At 45.6% G+C, this 21588-nt stretch overlaps 1 protein-coding gene across 1 annotated transcript in view; it reads right to left on the reverse strand.

Annotated features, from left to right (window-relative positions):
* Myo10 (myosin X) overlaps positions 1-21588 on the reverse strand; it is a 201753-nt gene that overhangs the window by 71936 nt on the left and 108229 nt on the right. The window contains exons 5-12 of the mRNA XM_038321829.2: positions 13529-13663; positions 11948-12072; positions 11065-11078; positions 10861-10945; positions 9782-9885; positions 2585-2714; positions 431-549; positions 72-218 (exon numbers count right to left, since the gene is read on the reverse strand). Coding sequence (XP_038177757.1) covers positions 72-218; positions 431-549; positions 2585-2714; positions 9782-9885; positions 10861-10945; positions 11065-11078; positions 11948-12072; positions 13529-13663 — 859 coding nt within the window. The remainder of the gene's footprint in view (positions 1-71; positions 219-430; positions 550-2584; positions 2715-9781; positions 9886-10860; positions 10946-11064; positions 11079-11947; positions 12073-13528; positions 13664-21588) is intronic.

A 21588-nucleotide genomic window follows, 5' to 3' on the forward strand; every position in this document is an offset into this window, starting at 1 on the left:
CATGGCTGCTTTAAGGGATGTGTTGAAGAGAAGCTTCCAGGAGGTAGCCATCCTGGTCTCTGCAGGCGTACCTCGAAGTTTTCAAATCCAAAGATGTCAAGGATGCCGATAGATTTGAAGTCTTCTTTGCCCTTGATCCGGCTGTTGATCTTCTTGATTATCCACTCAAAGCAGCGTGCATAAAGTGCCATGGCCAAGGAGTCTCTGCTATCTATTGCCTGGAGTGGAGAAGACAGTGGCAGAAGGCATAGCCAGCCTGTTCCACCCCACTGGGGGATACAGTGCTCTGGGGAATACTTTATATTTTGACTATGAGCTAGACATTTAAATGGTTCACTGTGGTCACACAACGCAAAGCGAGACCTAGATCAGAAACCCCAAAGATGTCATCTGAGACAAGTTTCAACGGCATTGAGGGCAGGGGCCATACCTGCTGAACGCTGAGAGGCGTGAGGATTTCTTCTCCCCTGAGGAACATCGATCTCTGGGTCAGAGCATCTGTGAGCTGTGTTGGGTCCAGCCCAAGTAACTCCGCAGACCTACCCAAAGCTGGAAGTAAAAAAGGAGGCAGAGGTGAACCCACTTTCCCTCAAACACACCAGAGGCTGGACCTCAGCTGGGTTCAAATCCAACCACATATAGCAATACCAGAAAGCAGAAGACATTCCGCAGCTCCTCAGGCAGAGCTGATGGATGTATCTCATTGCTAAGTTAATAACTCCCATAGTAATCCCAGGTTAGGAGAGTGGAAGGACCCAAGGCCTGAGCAAAGTGATGACGGGTGATCCTGAGACGCCGACGAGGTGTGTGACTATTTTCACTGGTAGCACTCAAGTGTGACTGCCTTTGCCACTACGGATCTCTCACCAGAGCAAAAGTGCTTTTAAGAGGTTTCAAGACACAGGGGCATCTTAACAAACTGAATTTAAAAGCAGATACAAGCTGTTGGGGTTGGAGAAATGGCTCAGCAGTTAAGAGTACTTGCTGCTCTTGCAGAGCACCTGGGTCTGATTCCCAGCACCCACTGTAAGTGGATCACAAGCATCTAGCTCTGAAGAAACCTGCACTCAAATTGTAACATACAAACAGGTACACAAACATACACATAAATAAAAACATATAATAATTTAAAAGGGACAGAAAATCTGTCTTTTATGATGCCGGACATTAAAAGTCGCTATAGCTGGGCAGTGGTGGTGCATACCTTTAATCCCAGCGCTCGGGAGGCAAAGGCAGGTGGATCTCTGTGAGTTCGAGACCAGCCTGGTCTCCAAAGCTAGAACCCTGTCCTCAATAAACAAAAACAAACAACAACAAAGTCACTACAGACAGAGACTGTTACAGAAAAGCAGAATTGGTCAAAGTTCTGGGAGCAACGGATCATGTCCAAATGCAATGAGACATCTCCAACAGAACTCATTCATCTAGTGCTCAGGGCGCATGGGGGGGGGGGGGGGGAGAAGAAGGTGGAAAGAGAGTTTCCCAAAGAGAGTTCCCGGACAGCCAGAACTGCAGCACAGAGAGAATGGACATTTGCATTGCCCAAGGAGGCCAGAAGAGGGCACTGGGTGCTCTAGAACTCAAAAAGCCCCCAGTCTCTTGATCTCTAAACCATTTCTCCCTCTCCAACCCTAAACAAAGCTCTTGGATTCTAGGATGTTGAAAGGAACTAGGTGGGGTCGAACACCCGATAACCATTGCCCAAGGAAGGGGCTCCCAGAGAGGCACTGTGATCCCAAACACATCCCGTTTCCAGTTTCTGTAATGCCGCTTATTGTTTCCATCAGAAAACTCAAAATGCTTCTACGTACGTATTTAAAAGCACCTGAACTGGCATTTTATACAGACAACAAACTCCAAGGTACTCTACCAAGAGAAAGTCCTAAGGGAAAAGGGATAAGAGGAGGAACGCCTCCTGGCAGGGCTGGGCTATGGACCCAGCACCTGCACAGCGAGCCAACAGTCTGATGAACCTGTCACGAGGTACCACAATTCCATAATTCTAAAAACCAAGACAAAGTGGGTCACTCACTGCCAGACTCAACACTTTTCATATATCAAGAGCTTATTGCTCATATTCTACTTATTTGGTCCATTTTACTTCTTAGTAAGAATAAGAACAGACGCCAACTCAATTCTGGAACGTTCCGTAGGCTTTGACCCTTGCCCTGACACTTCACGTCACAGGTGAAGCTCCACAGCTCCTGACCTGGACATGGCACAGGCGCAGACACATACTTAGCATGGGAGAGTGGGTGAGAACATAGATTCAGGCCCCAGTGTCAAAGAGAGGGGAAATCTGCAGCTCTACTCTCTAGGGGGAAATATGTAGCTCTACTCTAGGCACCAGAAAACTTTCTATAAAGAACCAGGCATTAGTCATGTGGTGGTGGCGCACGCCTTTAATCTGAGCACAGTACTGCCTTTAATCCCAGCACAGCACTCGAGAGGCAGAGGCAGGCAGATCTCTGTGAGTTCAAGACCAGCCTGATCTACAGAGCTAGTTCCAGGACAGCCAGGGCTACACAGAGAGACCCTGCTTCAAAAAAAAGAAAAACAAACAGACAAAAATGGCTTGTTTCACCTGTTTTGAAGGAAACCTGCGCCCCTCCAGCAGTGATGAATTCTATGTTTCCGAGATGCAGTATCCCAGCCAGCAACCTCAAAACCTCCCGAACTTCCTCCTTGCTGAACTGCATGACTTCCATTGCCGTCTAGAAGAAAACACAAACTGCTGATGATTAAGTTAAATTAGTAGGTATGGTTTCAAGAACAAGAAAAAGAAAAAAAAACACGTTGGATAATCACTGACTTTAACAATGCTGCATAGTAAAAAATAAAATAAAATAAAAAATTAAAAATTTAAAAAAAGAGGCAGAAATGAAGAATGCTGAGCATCCAGCAATACATGACCACACGTCTGTGACAGACAGCCTCTTACTTCCATTACTAAACAAAATCCTAGGAATCACTGTTAGGTCAACAAAATTCTTCTCTCTTCCAATAGGAAATTACAATGAACACTGCTTCCTTTACAGAAACTGGAGGCAGGGGGACATACAAAAAGGGAGAGCAAAGAACTGTGGTTAAGAAATAAATAATCATCTCTTAGCCTCAAGACATTTATTTATTTATTTATTTATTTATTTATTTATTTATGGTTTTTTGAGACAAGGTTTTTCTGTTGCTTTGGAGTCTGTCCTTGAGAACTTGCTCTTGTAGACCAGGCTGTCCTCAAACTCACAGAGATCTGCCTGCCTCTGCCTCCCCAGTGCTGGGATTAAAGGTGTGTACTACCACTGCCTGGCTGTCTCAAGACGTTTAAAACAAAGTTAAAAACCCAAGTCAGAAATGAACAAAATAATTACAAAGCACCTATGCTGCGCAAACGTGGACTTCACTCCTTTCTTTCTGTGAGTTTATAGGTGTTTTCTAAGCATGCCTGCAATCCCAGAACTGAGGATGCTGGAGAAGAACAATTACGACAAATTCAAGGCTAACCTGGGTCACGTAGCAGGACATCATCTCAAAAATCAAAAGAAACTAATATGTTTTTATCCCCCCCAGCCAGTTTGACAAGGAACACAGAAATGAACATTTTCACTGAATCATGTTAGGTGATATTTGCACACTGCGAACCCCGAGTTTGCATTTGTGTTAATTGAATAAAATCAATGTTGGGCCAGGAGGACTAGTTGACAGAAAGTAATCATAGAGCATTAGAGGGTATCCGGGAGAGATAGAGAGACACAGGAAGTAGTAGGGCGGGGTTTGAAGTGGTGCGGCTTTTTCTGGTTTGGTGAAGCCGAAGCTGGGGTCTTTCAGAGATGTTAGCAAGGAGAGGTTAGCTAATTGTGACCCAGGCTCTCTGATCTGGCAGGTTTTTACCCCAGCCTTTGAATCTTGAGTCTTATTTATAAATAGAACAATAGAGCCGCTGCTTGCGGGCACAGGGTTCCTGCCAGGCTGCTGCTAGAGAAGCAGACTGGTAACTGGAGTTGCAATCGCTGCTGGAATAGCAGTAGATTAAGGCGCAGCTTCTGGGCCGAAGCTAAAACAGAGTCATTTACCTTGCCTCTAAAGCACTAAAAGCAATAAGATTTAAAAATATGCATGAGCAGTTCCTATCGGTTGAAATAGTATAAACACGCAGTTCATAAAACAAAATTATCGGGGGGCTGGGGAGACAGCGCAGTGGATGAAGCACCTGCCATGCAAGCGCTGCACGTGCATTCAGATCCCCAGAACCAAAGTAAATGCGAGACATATTAAAGCAATCGGCAGGTCCAGTGTGTTGGGGTCATGACGGTGTGAGCCAGCAAGAGCTCGTCTCAAACGTGGTGGACTGACACAGATGTTCTCTGAGCTCTACGTGTGCACCATGATAGGCATGCAGCCGCACTCCATGCAACTGTACATGTGCGTGGGGGTGCGCACGCACACACACATACAAATCTTAGATATCTTCTTAAAATACATATGAAGGTAGCGTATGGAATTACAAAATAGGACCATTAATATATTCATTGTACTAATGAATTTTAACTTCTTTTGTTTCAGGTCTACCTCTAAAGGATTAGTAAAATAGACTATGGTGATAATGGTAATTGGATTAACTACAGGGAAATTTAATAGCTCCAACAATTATCACCAGCATGGGCAAGGGCCTTAAGACTCCTAGCAATAGCCACTATTTACTGTATCTTGCTGTCCTTTTTATAATTGTTTAACCAAGCAGGCTCCCATTCCCTTTGGCAGGAATAGCTGAGTTTTAGGCTATATATTATTATCTCAATAATATGGTTCAAGACTGAAATAAAAACCCTGGGAAATTGTCACTATCAACTTAAAATTGCTAAACACTTACTTTAAAATGGGTACCGAATTAGAGGTTTTTTTAATAAAAGTTTTATTAATCACATAAAATAGATGCCTGTGAATGTGGTGTGTGTGTGTGTATGTATGTGTTTGTGTGTGTGTATGTGTGTGGTGTGTGTGTGTGTGAAGGAGTGATATATGGTGCTAAATTCTGAAGCAGCAAATTGTCGCACTAGAAATAAGTTGTCACAGTAGAAACTAGAGACAAGTGACCTTCTCAGAAAGTACAGGGACCCTGGCTGAAGCCTGAATAATGGCATGCTTCAAAGGGTGGGAAAGGAAGCTGGTGGGAGCTTAATTATTGACAAATAAGTACTTCGGTAGTGTACACTAAATGATGGTTTATATGTGTTTTAGACTATTTCATGTATTATGTTAGCTGATGTTGACTGAAGGCTGTTGAAATCAAAGTGGAGTTATTTATGTCAAGTTGCAAACTGGCCAAATAAAGTCGGCAAGGCATGAAGGAAGGGCTCCCCTGAATCTATGCCCGACAAGAAGAATTTCTGCAGAAGCCTCGGCCAGTACCACAGTGTCCTCAGAGGACACATTACAAGGACCTCTGCCTATCACCAGTCACCACTTCCACGATATCCTTGCTGGGGATCTCTGCAGAAGGGATCAGTATTTCAAGAACACCTCTGTAGTCCTCCTCATTTTGGAACTGTCCCTAGCTGCAGCATCCTTCGATAGAAATTGACATATTCCCTCTGCAGTACCATTCGAGAGTAAACTCAGTATCTCCTCAGAGTCTTTTCTATTCCTTGTTCTGCTTTTCATTCTTTCTGTTGTTGTTTTCCTTCCTATGTAGGGAGGATTAAGTTTCTAATCCTCCTGCTTTAGTCCTCACTGAAATTTAGACGAGAGCCACCATACATGGTTTAGGTGGTGTGGTATTGGGATGGAACCTGGGGCTCTGTGTGTGTCAGGCAAAGCCTACCAAATCAACAACATTCCCAGCCCTTTACCTGTTCCCTAGACCAACAACCCCAAAGTTTTCCAAGATTGAAAGAGAGGGGGAAAAATCAATTGTTTGAGAAGTCATACAATCTGACTCATGCCAAATGAATTTTCAGATACTTAAATACAACCACAGACCACTCAGAACCCCTGGGTGCGTGCAGGAAGGTCTCTGAAGTCTGGAAATCTTAGCGGTGGTCCACAGTCAAGGATGCTGTAAACACTCAGAATTTGCAAAGAGAACCAACAGGGCATCAAGCATCAAAGTCCCCAGCTACTTCACACACATTTCGTCAGCCACCCTCCCGGTGGGCCAGACGGAAGAAGTAAAACAGATCAGTTGCTACTGCTGGCTGGAAACAGCTTTTCATCTCAGCTGAAAAATTTATGGCCCAACTCTGAAAGCTGTATTAAAACTGGCTATGACATTGAGCATACATTCATAGCCTATGGACCATGAAAAGCAGGTGTCCTTCCAAATAATAACCATATAATCATGGAAAAGATAATGTGTTCATTAGGAAAACATAACATCCAGAGAATGGCATAAAAATAAAACAGTAGAATTGTGCCACGTAAAATAACACTTTGGGGACATACTTTTTTTGTTTCATTATTTTTTCTTCACTTATAATTGCTATATGTATGATATATAAAATAATTTCTAAAAACAAAAAGATTCTATATATGTTTAATGCATATTGCTGCTTCCCTCCCTCCTTGTTTCTTATATAAGAAACAAATTTACAATATTTTCAAACATTCCACTCAGCCATGTGCTTCACTAGCTACAAGAGAATCTCATTTGTGTGTCTAACAAATTATCTTAAATATCTCTCAGTTAGTCTGAAAGGAGGAAGACCTTGCTGTTTCCAGGAAGGAAGATTATGTTTGCTCCTGCTCCATCAAAGTTGTACCTTTTCTTTGAAGCCTTGCTTAGAACCTCTAGAATAAAAAATAGATGGCTAAATAATAATAGCAAAATGTCACATTTATGGTTTTAGTAAAGATCAGCTAGTTTTTCACTACTACTTCTGGTGGGATAATAGTAAGAAGCAGCTGTAAATCAAACATTTACAGATCTACAAAAAGATCCATAAAGAGAATGTGTAACTAGAAAACATCAGTCAGGAACATTATGCTGATTTCATATGTAAATATCCCCGTCTTTTACATGATTTTGTCATAAGATCAAATTTCAAATGCCAACACTTGTTACTTCAGTGTAACCATAGAGCTGAAATACTGGGATTAAGAAACACAAACTATCTAACCCACCTGTCTTGGAGCCGACAGAAAGTCTTGTGTGGGGAAATGAAGCCCCAAGAGGAAGAGAGAGGAACAGCACCCAAGGTCTTCCCAGGCACTGTGCCTTGGTGACCACAGCTCTCTGGGAGTGGGCGTGCCTGCAGCAAGACTAGACTAGAAACCAGCCTCTTCTCCCCTCCCCGCTCATTAAGAGAAAGAATGAGTGCTGATCTCCACACAGTAAGAAATAAACCCTAGAGAAAGGCTGGATAGTGGCAAAAGCCAGAACGGGATGAAGAAAGACAGCTTAGAACACAGTGGTCTGTCAGTATCCGTGAGGAGTGCCAGGAGCCACCGGATGCCTAATATAGTCTTGTATATAAAATTGTGTGGCACTTGCAGAGGAACACACTTTATTTATAGGCAACGCTATCCCGGGCTGACCCTGAACTCAAAGCTGGCCCCAAATTGGCATCAGTCATCCTGCCTAAATCTCTGTGGTGCTGGGATCATAGGCATGTGTCGCTGTGCCTGCTCCCCCCCACCCCTGCAGACTTAAACCACCTCTAGATTACCTCTGATACCAAACATATGCTATCAAAGCAGCAGTTCTTATGTTATATTGCTTTTGTAGACAGAACTTTTTGTTTGTTTCTTTTTTAAAGTACTTTCTATCTGAATTTGGTTATCCTCAGAGAGATGGGACTCACAGATACGGGGGCTGACAATACTTTAAAGAACACTTCAAAAAATCAAATTGTGCCAGGGAAAATCCTTTCCCTCCAAGGAATACACACCAAAGAGTGATGTCTTCAGCAGGGTGTAGCTCAGTGGCAAAACAATTGCCTTGTGTATGTGAGGTCCTAGGTTTGATCCCTCTAACTGAGGACAGATAGAATAGCAATGAATGAATGTCAGAGACAAAGATGGAATAGACAGAGACAGAGAGAGACACAGAGATACTGAGAGACAGTGATCACTCTGCACATTTGTGTGGCTTTTACCAGAAAGTAAAGATGATCACATTACTCCCTCATCTGCTCTGAATTTCATTTGCCCACCCCCCCATGTATATGTGTGTGTGTGTGTGTATGTATGTATGTATGTATGTATGTATGTATGTATGTCTTTTGAGACAGGGTCTAACTCTGCATACTAGTCTAACCTTAAACTCATGGCAATCCTCCTGTCTCAGCCACAGAAATGCTGGGATTGCAGGCATGAGCCATCATACCAAGTTTGAACTCCATTTCCAACTTTGACCTGGATTACATACATGGGATGAGGTGAGTTTCTGTGTGACCTGTGGACATTTTGAAATCACATGGCAGTCCTTTTTGTATGTCATTTGCCAGGTAGTAAGACATTAAAGCTTCCCAGAACTATAAAGGATACTACCGTTGGTTACACCCGAGAACTGGATGGAGTGAGAGCCTACAGCTGAGGCACCACACACTGAATGATCCAAGTTTCTGGACCTTTTGAATGACTCAGAAAGACAAGGCTAAAATGCTTTGCAGGCAGGAAAGACCCAGCTGGTGGCTCTGCCTGGGATACATACCCTTATATACCAGCTCTGTGATATGTGGGTAAAGGCAGGCTGTCCACTACTCTAGTGGCCTGACAGGGTCATTAAGACCAGAGTTAAGTCCATGTGAAGCTTAGGAAAGAATGCGTGAACATGCCTGGGTATGTATGCACAGTGGATCAATCCAGGCTCCCCTGCAGGCATTACAGTCTGGGAAAACTCAAGTCCTTTATAAATATGTACACATGACCTATGCACATCTCTACATACTTTAAATTATCTCTAAATTACTTATAAGCCCTCATACAGTATATATATATATATATATATATATATATATATATATATATATGCTATACTGTACTGTGTAGGAATTGGCAACAAGAGAAAAGGCCTGGCTATGTCTATGTTAAGTACATTTAAAAACCCGTTTTCCCTTCTGCTGACAGTTAACTCTGAGACTGTAGGTAGTGGGGACAGGGTACCTCCACTTGTGTCAGCTGCATTTATACCCGATTATGATTAAGGATGAGTCAAACCCTATCCACACTGTATGCCAAAGTGGAACACTCTGACAAAGGCACTGAGCCCACCGTGATGTGGTGGCCGGGCACACTCAGTCAGACAGGCTGATAACAGTGTGAGGTGACCAGGCTTATTCAGTGCAGTCACACCGCCCAGAGCCCTTGTGGGAACCGAGAGACGTTAGCGACCACTATTGCCACGAGCCAGAGTCAAGATCAGCACATGCAACCAGAACTAGTTCCAGTCAGGAACCGGGTGACAATCCCATGCTGACCTTGTCCCATGACGAACCTGTTTTCCAAAGGAAACTCTACCTGCAACCTCAAAACTGGAGAACATCTGTGGGTGCAAAGCCCAGACTCTGGGGGTTTTGTTTTGAGAGGGGGGGGGGGCACAGACTGCACATTCTGCTGCCAGAGAGTCACGCACCAGTCCTGACTCACACAGCCACTCACATTTCCGAGGACTCCTGGGATCCTTTTCCAGCCTGGAAAGCATGCTTCACTGTGACTTACGGGGGGGTGGGGGGGGAATAGCAGTTCTCGTATGTCCTTCCAAATGTGATCATGTCTGTTTTCACTACACAAAAGAACTTTCCCTGAAGACAAAAATGAAATCCAGACTCTTATGAGGATAACTTACAATAACTTGTGTGAAGGATTCTTGGTCATTGATTGTCTTGTCCTCTGTGCATCCAGACTGATTCAAGTAATGGTAGTTCTCCGGCAAAGATAAATAAAACTCTTCTGCAGAAAGACAAAGAAAGATGGAACATCAGGACTCAGCTGGCCCTGGATGAAAAAACTCAGAAGCGATCACTGTAATTTACATACGTATATACTTGAGTCCGTGGGAGACTGGAGTATGGCTTCAGTAACTAACACACACACACGATTCTATACCCCAAATGCCACACACTAAGATGCTAATAATGCTACCTTTTAACAAGCCAAGCAAAATATAAACAGCTCAGTTAAATTAAGTAGGATCAGAAAAAAAAAAAACAAATTAATGAGGGCCTTGTTTTATTATTTTTTTAAAAAGCCAAACATTTAGGGTTAGATGGTTAAATGGGAAAGGACTTGCTTAAACACACGAGCTCTGGGTTCACTCTCTAGTAGGACAAAAAAGGAAAAAAGAAAAAAAATTAAAAAATGAGCTTTTAGAAATTTGATGTAGGTATGTTTTTAAAGTATAGCCATAGATAGGCTGGGGAAAAAGCCCAGTCAAGCAGCTCAAGTTCAGTGCCCAGAACATACATGAAAAGCCATGTGGGATAGTGAGCTTATAACCCCAGGCTCACCGGTCAACCAGTACACACTCAACAGCATGCCATGGGCTCAGTGAGGGGTCCTGTCTCAAAAGGTAAGGTGAGGAGCAGCTGGACTGCACCTGACATCAACTTCTGGCCTCTACGCACAAATAGGCAAACTCACTAGCTTACACACACACACACACACACACACACACTCACTGCAATAAAGTTGATTATAGTACATTATATATTTCTTACAAAATACCCATCAAATTAAAAATACGCTAAATACAAATAGTTTGTGGTTTCTCTGCTGTTAATTTTCTCCCGTTGTTGTTCTGATCCCGGATCAGCTCGGCATCTTTCACTCTCAAGCGCACATTACACCGCAGTCGGCGGAAGTCCAGGCATGCCAGGCCCCTGTCATTCCCAATGTGCTTGAGATGGACCACAAGCTGCCACTCACCTCGCTCTCCCTGTCCCAGCCCTGCCAGCAGCGCATAGAATATGTGATAATTCCTCTCCCCGGGATTCTGCCTCACTACTCGGTTCTGTGGAGAGAAACCACGTTTATAACAATAACAATAACAATAATAATAGTTTCCACCACTTAATACAGAACAAAAAATGTCATAATAAGAAAATTGTGAATTGAATCACAGTTACTTACTTTTTCTAATAAATCTTCGTGTGAAAAGGAAGGCAAGTCAAGGAAGAAAACAGACATGGCAGGAGGTTAGTCTTGACTTGGGTTATGGCTCCGACATTGCTGCCGCTGGTGCCAAAAGACATCAAAGCAGAGCCCACTTCCCCCAAACTCAGCTCCAATAGTGTGGTGCCCTAGCAGGGGTCAAATGAAGGGACTGGATTCAAGCACACAACGAGGGCTTGCTGACTACTGCAGATAGAGCTGGCTTGAGCGTCTATACACATGGGCCCTGCAGAGTTCTTGGTCTATGGCATGAGGGTGGTAGACCAGGTACAGGAGGTGGGGCCCAGTGGGAGGTGGCTAGGTCAAGGTTATTCAAGCTACATTAATGCTGATCTCATAGGTATGTCAGTTTCTTGAGAAATGTTAAGAATGGAGTCCAGCCACCCCGATTCTCTCTTCCTCTTACTTCCTGTCATGTGATCTCTCACACATGCTCCCTCGATGACACCATCCAACATGCTACAATGGAGCTAGAAGGCTTGTACCAGGATCTGAATAAATGACTGACCTTGGACTTTCAGCCCCCAAAACTGTGACCTAAGATAAAGTGATCAGAAAGAAATAAAGGGCAAAACCTCTTTTCTCTATCAAGTACCCACTCAGGCATTCCATTACAGCAACAGAAAATAGACTAAGAAATAATGAATCTAGACTATAGGCATAATATGAGATATTTACAAAGGAAAAATGAAGGCACTAATATCAAAGCATAAATGAGCTTGAACTTGAGTTAGCGAGTACTTCGCACTCTTTTGGGGCCTTCACAACAAGAGAGCAGCGAAGTGTCCACTGATAGAGCCAACTGCAAAGACGAACATGAACATGAAAAGAAACAGGATACAATCTACAATTCTTCCACCCTGGATATTTCCCTTCTGGCAGATGTTCAGTTGAACGAACTTCCCAAAGCGACTGGAGTTGTTGTTGTATACTGTCTTCGCGTTGCCAAATGCCTCCATGATGGGGCTGTGAACAGAGCGAGCAGAGCGGAGCATTAGTCAGGACAAATGCTCAACCACACACATGCGGGAAATCTGTGCGCACAGGGCCCAGCCTGAGTCTGGTTATTTACAGAGGTGCCGGCTTTTCTGAACACTCACTGAAATTGAATACCCCCTTTGATCAGGATAAGGAAGAGGATGCCACATGGGACCACATGGTTCGGCTCTGCACGGGTGAACTAGGTTGATACACGCAGCCCAAGAGCTGCAAGGAAGAGTCCACACTCGCATCTAGGAGCTGGAAAGCCCTCAATTTTGGACATTCCACGTTTGCTGCGTGGCCCGGAGGTAATTTATTTAACACCCTGGACGAGCGCCAACTGTGAAATGGAGTCATGATAGATCAAGTGTGTCCGAGAAAGTTCTCCAAAGGGCCAGACAGTGCTACTCACTGCCTCCTCTATCATGTAAAAGCAGCCAGGAACAACACAAGAGAGCATGGCAGGGTCCCAAGAAAATTATTTACAATGAAGGCTGCAGGAGGCAGATGTAGAAGCCTGAGACTGGACAGTGATGACCGTTGCTACTGAGCTGGCTGTGAGAAAGTGGCTAAAAATTAAAGTATGTGTATTTAACTGCAATTTAAAAAGATTGTGTGTGTAGCGTGTACAAATGGTACCTATTATCTTGAACATACTAAGAAAGCATTCTACTACTGAGCTGTATCCACGATTAAAAACTAAAAAGCCCTAGGAAACTGTCTTGGGCTGTAGGTTGCTGACCCTGATCAGCTCTCTGCATCTATAATGTCTCTACCAGTTCTACCACCTTTCAAAGCACAAATAAGACACCGAGTCAGTTGTCTGTAGATGACACGGGGCCACGGGACCCTCTGTCTGGGTTCCAAGGAGCATGGCTGGGCACTGCTGGGTACTGCTGATCTGTCCCGGGGAGGTTATAAAAATGCACTCTGCTCACACAGACAGGACCTTCCTCAGTCTGAACGCCAAGCCCATTGCACGTGGCAACCGGGTTAGTATGCGTTGGAGCCCTTGGCAATCAGGCAGCTGGAGTTAGGCTGCTTCTCAAAACTTTGTGGTATCATCCCGAATGGCTCAGCTGGGAAGGAGGGACATGGAGCTGCTTCTGCCAAAGCGGGTATTGCTGAAAGTTCCAGAAAGTGCTGGGTACATGTTAAGATTGATTCTCTTTTGGGAGGAGGGGTTGGGAGGTGAGCCGAAGGCTCACTACGTCATTTTGGCTAGCTTCCAACTCTCTATGTAAGCCCGACTGGCCTTGAAATCACAGAGATCTGCTTGCCTCTGCCTCCCCAGTGCTGGGATGAAAGGTTTGAGGTACAAATCTCTTGAGGAAGCCTAACAGGCAAGGCACGAAGAGAAAGAGACTGACGAACTTTAGCTATCCCATTCCAGAGGAAAAGCATACCCTGTCGCTTGGGAGGAAGCACACCAGTGAGATACCTGCTTTGGAGGATGGCTTGCTCCACACAGGATGTCTTCTCCTGCAAGGACAAGTCCAAGGAATGCTGGCTGATGACGGAGAGAAACTTGAGGATCAACTTGGTGCTTTCCGTTTTCCCAGCCCCACTTTCACCACTGAAAGACAAAACACACACATTTTGGTTTCCACGGGAAGACAAGTGTTATGGAATAATCTTTCTGTTCACTGTGAAGATGCGCTGCCCTCATTGTTAATAAAAAGCTGATTGGTCACTGGCTAGGCAGGATTTTCAGGGCATAGAGAATGCTGGGGAGAAGGGTGGAGTCAGAGGGAATGTCACTGAGATGCAGAGCGAGCAGGATGGGAAGGACTTAAAACAAGCCTTGGGGCAGCGCATAGATGAATAGAAATGGGTTAATTTAAGTTATAAGAGCTACCTAAAAAAAGTCTAAACTATCAGCTGAACATTTATAATTACTCTCTGGGTGGTTATTTGGGAGTGGCAGTCAGGACACAGAAAAACTCCATTTTCAGGCAAGTATTCTCAAAACAACTAACTTTGTCAAAGGCACTGCATTCCTTTAGTCACTATTAACAGCAGGGAGAATGGAGAAGAAGCTCAGTGGCTAAGGGGGCTTGCTCCAAGCCCGATGACCCTCACTTCACTCTCTTGAACATGAAAAGAGAAAACAGACTCACACAAGTTGTCCTGTGACTGCCACATGCCTGTCTGCTACAGCACATGCATGCCCTCCTCTCTCTCGAGTCATAAATGCCATTTTAAAATTGCCTGTTATTAAACAACTTGAGTTGAAGGGAAGCAGAGATTCTTTCTCCCGCCAGCCGGTCCACTTCTGGCCTCCCCTATGCTGATTCTCATGCCAGACTCGGGAGAGAGATGCTCCTTGTGCTAGACTCGGGAGAGAGATGCTCCCTGTGCTAGACTCGGGAGAGAGATGCTTCTTATACTAGAATCGGGAGAAAGATGCTTCTTAATCTAGACTCAGGAGAGAGATGGCACCTTTCAAATGAGGGAAGCTCGGCATGTGCAAGGATCTTTATTTCGCCGTGTTCCCACGCACATCCCCAGTCCTCCAACAACACCTGCTCAGGTGGATTTCTGGTGGGTGGCTGTTAAATGAGTGGGCATAGAAGCAGTACTTTTGTGCGAAACAACGCAGTTAATGACCATAAGAACGAAACCACCAGTGTCGCAAAAGGATGAAACCCACACTACATGACTACGCTCCCGGTGATTCGACAAGGGAAGGAGGCCAGGGCTGAACTCTAGGAGTACCTGATTGCAAAGTCCTGTGGATGTTGTATGTTACTGACAGCTAAGGAAGAGTGAGCAAAGTATTTCAGACAGGGAGAAGCAAAGGACACCTCAGCTGTGACTTCAGAGTCTGGCAAACATCACAAAGAAAACAACAGGATTCTAGGTAAGATAACAGTGGAGCAGAAGCAGAGAAGTCAGGCGAGGTGGTACTGGAAGATGCGGCCCTTGGGTGGTGAGCATGCTGGATCCATTAAGGTCACCTGAAAGAGCAAAGCCCTTGAGAGAATACTCTAGAAGGACGGAAGGGTCCCTTTCAGAAGGATCAGCCATAGCTATCTCCTTCAGGCTTAGCTGTTACCTAGCTTTTGGTTGCTTAGACCCTGTGTACATGCAATGCAACCGGAGATGAAGCAGAAAAGCGAGGAAGAGATGTGGAGGTGAGATCCCAGTCTAGTCTGTAGGAGGCTGTGTTCAGCACGTACTGTGTGGGGAGGATAGAAGAAGAAGCAAGAAGCAAAACTTACAAGGAAAGCAAAGCCAAAGGTGAGTAAGAAAGCCTGGCCAGACAGAGCCATCAGAGGCAGCAGGATGGAAGGCTCGGTGGAAGACCGACAGGAATGGAGAAGAGTGCTGCTGGGGACACGGGGGACGATTAACCACATTTAATAAAAAGAGGAAGTGACCCAAGTGTCAAGATATGCCTGAAGTCAAGCTGGCTGTCTTGGGCATTCAGGGAGACCTCTTGGTCCAGGCCTGCCCCAAGCACCCCATCCTCTTTAGGGCATTAGGGTTGAGCATAGGAGACATCACGATTCCAGATTGTAAAAAAAGAGCATCAGCACAATGGGCGTGAGGGCTCAGGCAGGATCTCTGCAGAGAACAGAGACACGGAGAAATGTGCTCTTCCTACAGAGGACAAATCCCACCTACCCACCCCTACTGTGAGATCAAAGGACAAAACCCAAGGAAACCAGAAACAAGCCTACTTGGGGCAGCCGAATCTAACAGCCTAGAAAGTGTCCTGGTGCACGGTGCTTGAGATAATAAAGTGTGTGTGTTGAGTGAGTTTGGGCTAAGTTATCTCTTTTCAGCAATGGGAGTCACCGTGGTTCAGGGCTTAACAGCCCCCTTCACATACCTAGCCCAAGCACAGCCCAGTGCTGGGTGCAAGGATAGCACTGATGTCGGGCAAGACGGAGTGGAGCACAAGCTAGGGGAGAAACAGTCAGACAACTCCTCCTGTCATAACAAGTACACACTGAACTGACAGCTATCGCTGACTAAATTTTCATTTTTTAATTATTTTTTAAAAAGATTTATTACATATAGTGTTCTGCCTGCAGGCCAGAAGAGGGCACCAGATCTCATCACAGATGGTTGTGAGCCACCGTGTGGTTACTGGGAATTGAAATCAGGACCTCTGGAAGAAAAACCACTGCTCTTAACCGCTGAGCCATTTCTCCAGTCCTTTTGAGTTATTTCTCCAGCCCTCCCTGACTGAATTTTTAAAAACAAAATGCTGAACTGAGAGTGGCTCAGTAGGTAGAGTGACACACAGAAAGCCCTGGGTTTGGTTCCCAGCACCACAGAAAGCAGGTATGGCTGTGCACACGTGTGACCCTAGCACTCAGCTGGAGGCAGGAGGATCAGAAGTTCAAGGTCATCCTTACCAAGGTTGATGTCCACAGAAGACCCTGACTGAAAACCAGCAAACAAAAGCCAAGAGAAATTAATGGGAACAACCCGTGATTAAAATAAATGATGTTCCTTAAGGCAAAGTTTTCATTCTTGACACACAGAAGTAGAAAAAGGTTTGGTATGTGTGTGTATGTATGTGTGCGCACATATATGTGTATGCATGTGTGGTGTGTATGTGTGTGTACGTGTATGTGCATGTATGGTGTGTACGCGTGTGGATGTGTGTATGCATGTGTGGTGTGTATGAGTGTGTACGTGTATGTGTGTGTATAGTGTGTATATGTGTGTGCGTGTATGGTGTGTATATGTTTATGTGCACTGTGTGTGAGGTGTGTGTGTGTGTGTGTGTGTAGTTCATGGGACTGGAAGGGGCATGCACAGGATCCCTGGCAGACCCAGCCTGGGGGTTCAGAAAGTGACAAAGGCTCAGGAATGATCTGGGTAGCAGTGAGCTCACCAGCACAATGACCTGGATGCTGCCAACAGTTTCCACATCTGTCAAAACTCACCAGACTGTGTATGCAAGATCAGCACACTTGACTCGAAAGAACAAACAAACTTGCAGCACAAAGAGTGGCTTCCAGACCTCAGCCTTGGGAGAGGGCGGCTGGAGAACCGAGGCTGAGAAAGGTAAGAGGAGGAGGAAGACATTTTGGAGAGAAAATGATGAGAGTCCAGAAACCAGCCCTGGAGATACCATGAGATATGGGGGTATGACACCTGAGGACTTGGAAAACTTGCCCGGGGTGGTTGAGAGCCTTGGTGGACCAAGGACACGCTGAGAAGTAAAAAATGTGGAGGAGGGAGGATAGAAGAAATGACAGGGCCAGAGAGGGAGAAACACCAGACATACTATGCTTCAAGGAAGAGAGTGAGCCGGCTGGGGGGAAACTGGGGTGACTCAATTTAGTCTCAGAACCATATGTAAACCCTTGCCTCAACATGTAACACAGTAGAGATTCTTGAGTGATTATGTCAAGTTACCATAAGGGGACATCAGTGAACTGGGAGAAGGGAGGCTGCAGGATGCTCGCAGCAATGTGCTCTGGAAAGCAAGGGGGAGGTGAGCCAGCCACCTGCAGGAGGGGGTACCGGTGTGCACACACTCTCCATGCATGGCATGGGGATGCTGGTCCATTAGCAGGACACACTGGTGCTGGCAGTGTTCTAGATCCATGCATGTGCTGACCACTTCTGGTCCTTACACCCCATCTTCCTGCCCTCCCATCTCTTTGCATGTTTTCATTGCAATTTCAGGGTAGGGCTGAGACGCTCAGGCGCAGGTGAGCTGATCACAGAACAGAAAATGGAAGTACTCTGGCCCTTTTGTATCTGCTGACTAAGCATGCCCTTCCTATGACTCAAATTCCAAAACTAAACAATCTTCTCAAAATGTAAATCAGGTCAAACCTAATTTCTATCATTTCCTAGTTGGCAGCCAACTAAAGAAGAGACTCTGGTGTCTCAAGGATTAAGTCCAAAGGTCTTAGCAATCCTTCCACCATGCCTGCAGCAGGAGGTACCACTCTGCGGGAGGAGGCTAAAGTTCAAATCTCTGCAGTCATTCGCTCACCAGGTTCAAGCCTTATTTTCTCCACAGAAAAGGTTCTCAGAGCTTCTCTGGGACTTATAAAGAGGAGCGTTCTCTATGGTCTCCAGTCCCCTCTATCTTCCTCACCCACAAGCTTCATCGGCTTTTTAATGTGGTGCCTTCCTAACCCAACCCACAGATTTGGGCCAGCACTCAGTGAGAGACAGGAAGGTACATTCATTAAAAGGCAAAATAAGTGCAGAGTTCCAGAGAGTGGCGAGAAGGCTCAGCAGTTAAGAGCACGCATTGCTCTTACAGAGGACCTGGGGGGGGAGGGGGTGTGCCTTATAGAGGCACACCTGACAGCTCACAGCAGCCTGTAGCTGCAGACACAGGGAAGCCAATGCTTTCTTACGTCTGTAGGCACCTGCATGCATGTGCTCTACATTAATCATGCAGGTACAACACACACATACATGTTTTAAAAAATTAACTTTTTTCAAAAATGTCGTTTAAGAGCCGAACCACCTTGAAGCGGAGATCAAAGAGGCACAGCCTGGAAGCCCAAGGACCTGGTGTTGTCAACCAGCTGGGGATCTCAGCCGAGGCTGAACCACAAGACCCAGTCCACTTCCCAACAAGCTCTTTTTTGTATTTACTTGACAGAGTGGAGCACTAGGAATGGACTAGTCTCTGGTTTTAATGTTGATAGCATGAGAGGTTGTGAGACTAGAAAGACACACTTTGCCCACCAGGTGGCAGAGCAGGGCCGAGGAAACCACACAGATGCCCGGTCCAGTCGCTTATCTTTAAAATTCTCTTTATTAGGACTGGGAGGAGGAGAGGGAGCAGGGAAGGGGGTGAAGGAGGAAGACAAGAAAAGTCCCTGCCTCTGCCTCCTGAGTACTGGGATTAACAGCACGCATAATGGGAATTTTCTGTTTGTTGCTCACTCCCAGCCTGTGGATAAAAACACCACCCACCTTCTTTATCTCACCTGCAAGATGACCACACCAATTTTCCCCTCAAACTGCTCTGGTCTACCAAGGGCTTGATCAGTCATGTTCTCATTTCCATCACCCCCCCCCCCGAAGAAACTAATCAAGCACTCATCAGTAGCAAGCATCTCCGTAAGTAAATGTGAAGCACAATTTGATATCGCGGTGCATTCTGCTTCCTGCTGTGCCGTCACAGCATTCTCAGATGCTAAAGTAATGACTCCACATTCTCTCTTTAAACCTGCTAGAGTCGGGCATAGTGGTGTACACCTGTTATCTCAGCACTGGGGAGGCAGGGGCAGGTGGATCTCTGTGAGTTTGAGGACAGTTTGTCTACATAATGAGTTCCAGGACAGCCAGGGAGACATAGTGAAAGCCTGTCTTAAAAAAAAAAATCTAAAAAAAAAAATTCACAATCAAGATTGCATATTCCTCCCCCCCGCCCCCTTCTCTTCCTTCCTTTACTTATTTATTTGAGTTTTTTGAGACTGAGTTTCTCTGGGTAACCCTAGCTGTTCTGGAACTCAGACCAGTCTGGTCTTGAACTCAGATTCACCTGCCTCTGCTGCCCAAGTGCTGGGATTAAAGGTGTGCACCATCACCTCCCACCTAGTAGCACAGTTTCTAATCCCAGCACTCCTAGACTGAGATTTGTGGGTCCTGAGTTCAAGGCCAGCTTGGGCAACAGCCACAGACCCTGACTCACAGGGGTAAAAAAATGACAGTCTTCCATGGTGCTTGAGTCACAAGTGACTTCATTAGGTACGCTATACTTTTTTTCTTTTAAAAGAAAACAAACTATCTTTCTTCATTTTACATACCAATCCTAGTTCCCACTCCCTCCCCTCCTCCAATTTCCTTCACCTACACCCCTCCCCCCACCCACTCCTCAGAGAGAATAAGGCACATTGCTTTGGGGAAGGTCGTCCCTAATATACCTAGGCTGACCAAGGTGTCCATCCAAAGAGAATAGGTTTCAAAGAAGCAAGTACAGGCAGTAGGGATAAATCCTGGTGCCACTGCCAGTGGTCCTGCAGTCTGCCCCAGCCATACAACTGTCACCCACATTCAGAGGGCCTAGTTTGGACCTACGCTGTTCCTTCCCTATCCAGCTGGAGTTGGTGAGCTCCTAGCCTTGGTAAACTGTTTCAGTGGATGTACCCACAACAGTCTTGACCGCTTTGCTAATATTCTCAGTCCTCCCACTCTTCAACTGGACTTTGGGAGCTCAGGCCAGAGTCACGCTATTCTTTAACGCTACTTCTGGGCTTTGCTTAACTTTGAATTTGCACAATCCCTATTTGTATTACCGAATACAGTTCTGTGCAAGTTACTTCTCCAACCTTGCATGTTAGCCGTGCTACAGCGACAAAGAGCACAGAGTCCTTCTTTCCATGTGCTTCGGGGAGGGGGAACTAGCTCAGTCGTTCATACACATGCAATTTCCATTTACTCAAAAAGCAGCGAGACTTTTAACAAGTACAATGGGCAGATGGTGCAGTGTGAAAACTGTGTGGCACCTGCAATGGTCATTACAGAGTGCCCACATGAGAGCCTGCAAAAGCTGTCCGTGCCGTCGAGCCTGGCACAGTGAACGATACACCACAATCCTGCAGAAACGTGTTAGCGTTATTTAGCAGTATGAACACATCTCCAGTGTCTTTAGATACTCTCCATCCCCTTGCCTGGGGTCTGTGGGAGGACTTCCACTGGTACCCCTCCCCTGACAGGAACAGTTCCTATGATCTGGGGAGAGGGAGGCCCTAGCGCATGCTCTGCTTGGCCTCTGATCCGCTCTTCACCATCTGGGACGTGGTCTCCCATGGGGCTGAAGGCCACCCATTACCTGGCCCTGTCAGTGACCAGGTGGTCTGTCTGTGTGACAGTGGGCTACAGTTTTGGCAAGCTCCATTGGCTTGAAGTCTGAAGATGACATACGGCTCTCCATCTGTCTCCTGCGTCTTACTTTCACGGAACTGGAAATCCCGGGGGTTTCTATCTGTTGCCCTCCCCCACACCCAACTGTCCTCTCCACTTCCTTTCCTCTTGAAATAATGTAACTGCTCTGTCACAAGTTGGGGCTAGAAAGCCATGCAAAACAGTCGTCAAAATCATTCGCAACAGCAGTTCCGTGAACTGTCAGTCCTCGGTAGCAGTCCTGTCCTATGAATGGAGCCTGGAGGGGCAAATGAATGAGGTGCTTTCATACTCCATGGAAACCTCAGGACGTTCATCACATCTGTGTTGGACTCCATCCAGGCCTTGCTTATCGCCCCTGGAACAGACTCCCGGTACAAACAGTAAGTTCCCATCGGATGCCACTGGGATGTGTGCAGTGGGCCGATTCATATTCGTTAACAATAACATTTAAGAAAATTATAAAAACGTATTCCAGTTCTTCTTAAAATGTGATTCTTAGTGGGAAAGGGTTTTAGGGCTGGGGATCCTAGATCTTTATTTTCCCAATAAGTAAGAGCTGGTGTGTTGGCTGACACACATATCAGTCCCAGCACTTCAGAGGATGAGGCAGGAGGATTGCTATGAGTTTGGTACCAGTGTGAGATACACAGTAAA

Source organism: Arvicola amphibius, chromosome 3 (genome assembly GCF_903992535.2).
Source record: "Arvicola amphibius chromosome 3, mArvAmp1.2, whole genome shotgun sequence".
NCBI classification, from domain to species: Eukaryota; Metazoa; Chordata; class Mammalia; order Rodentia; family Cricetidae; genus Arvicola; species Arvicola amphibius.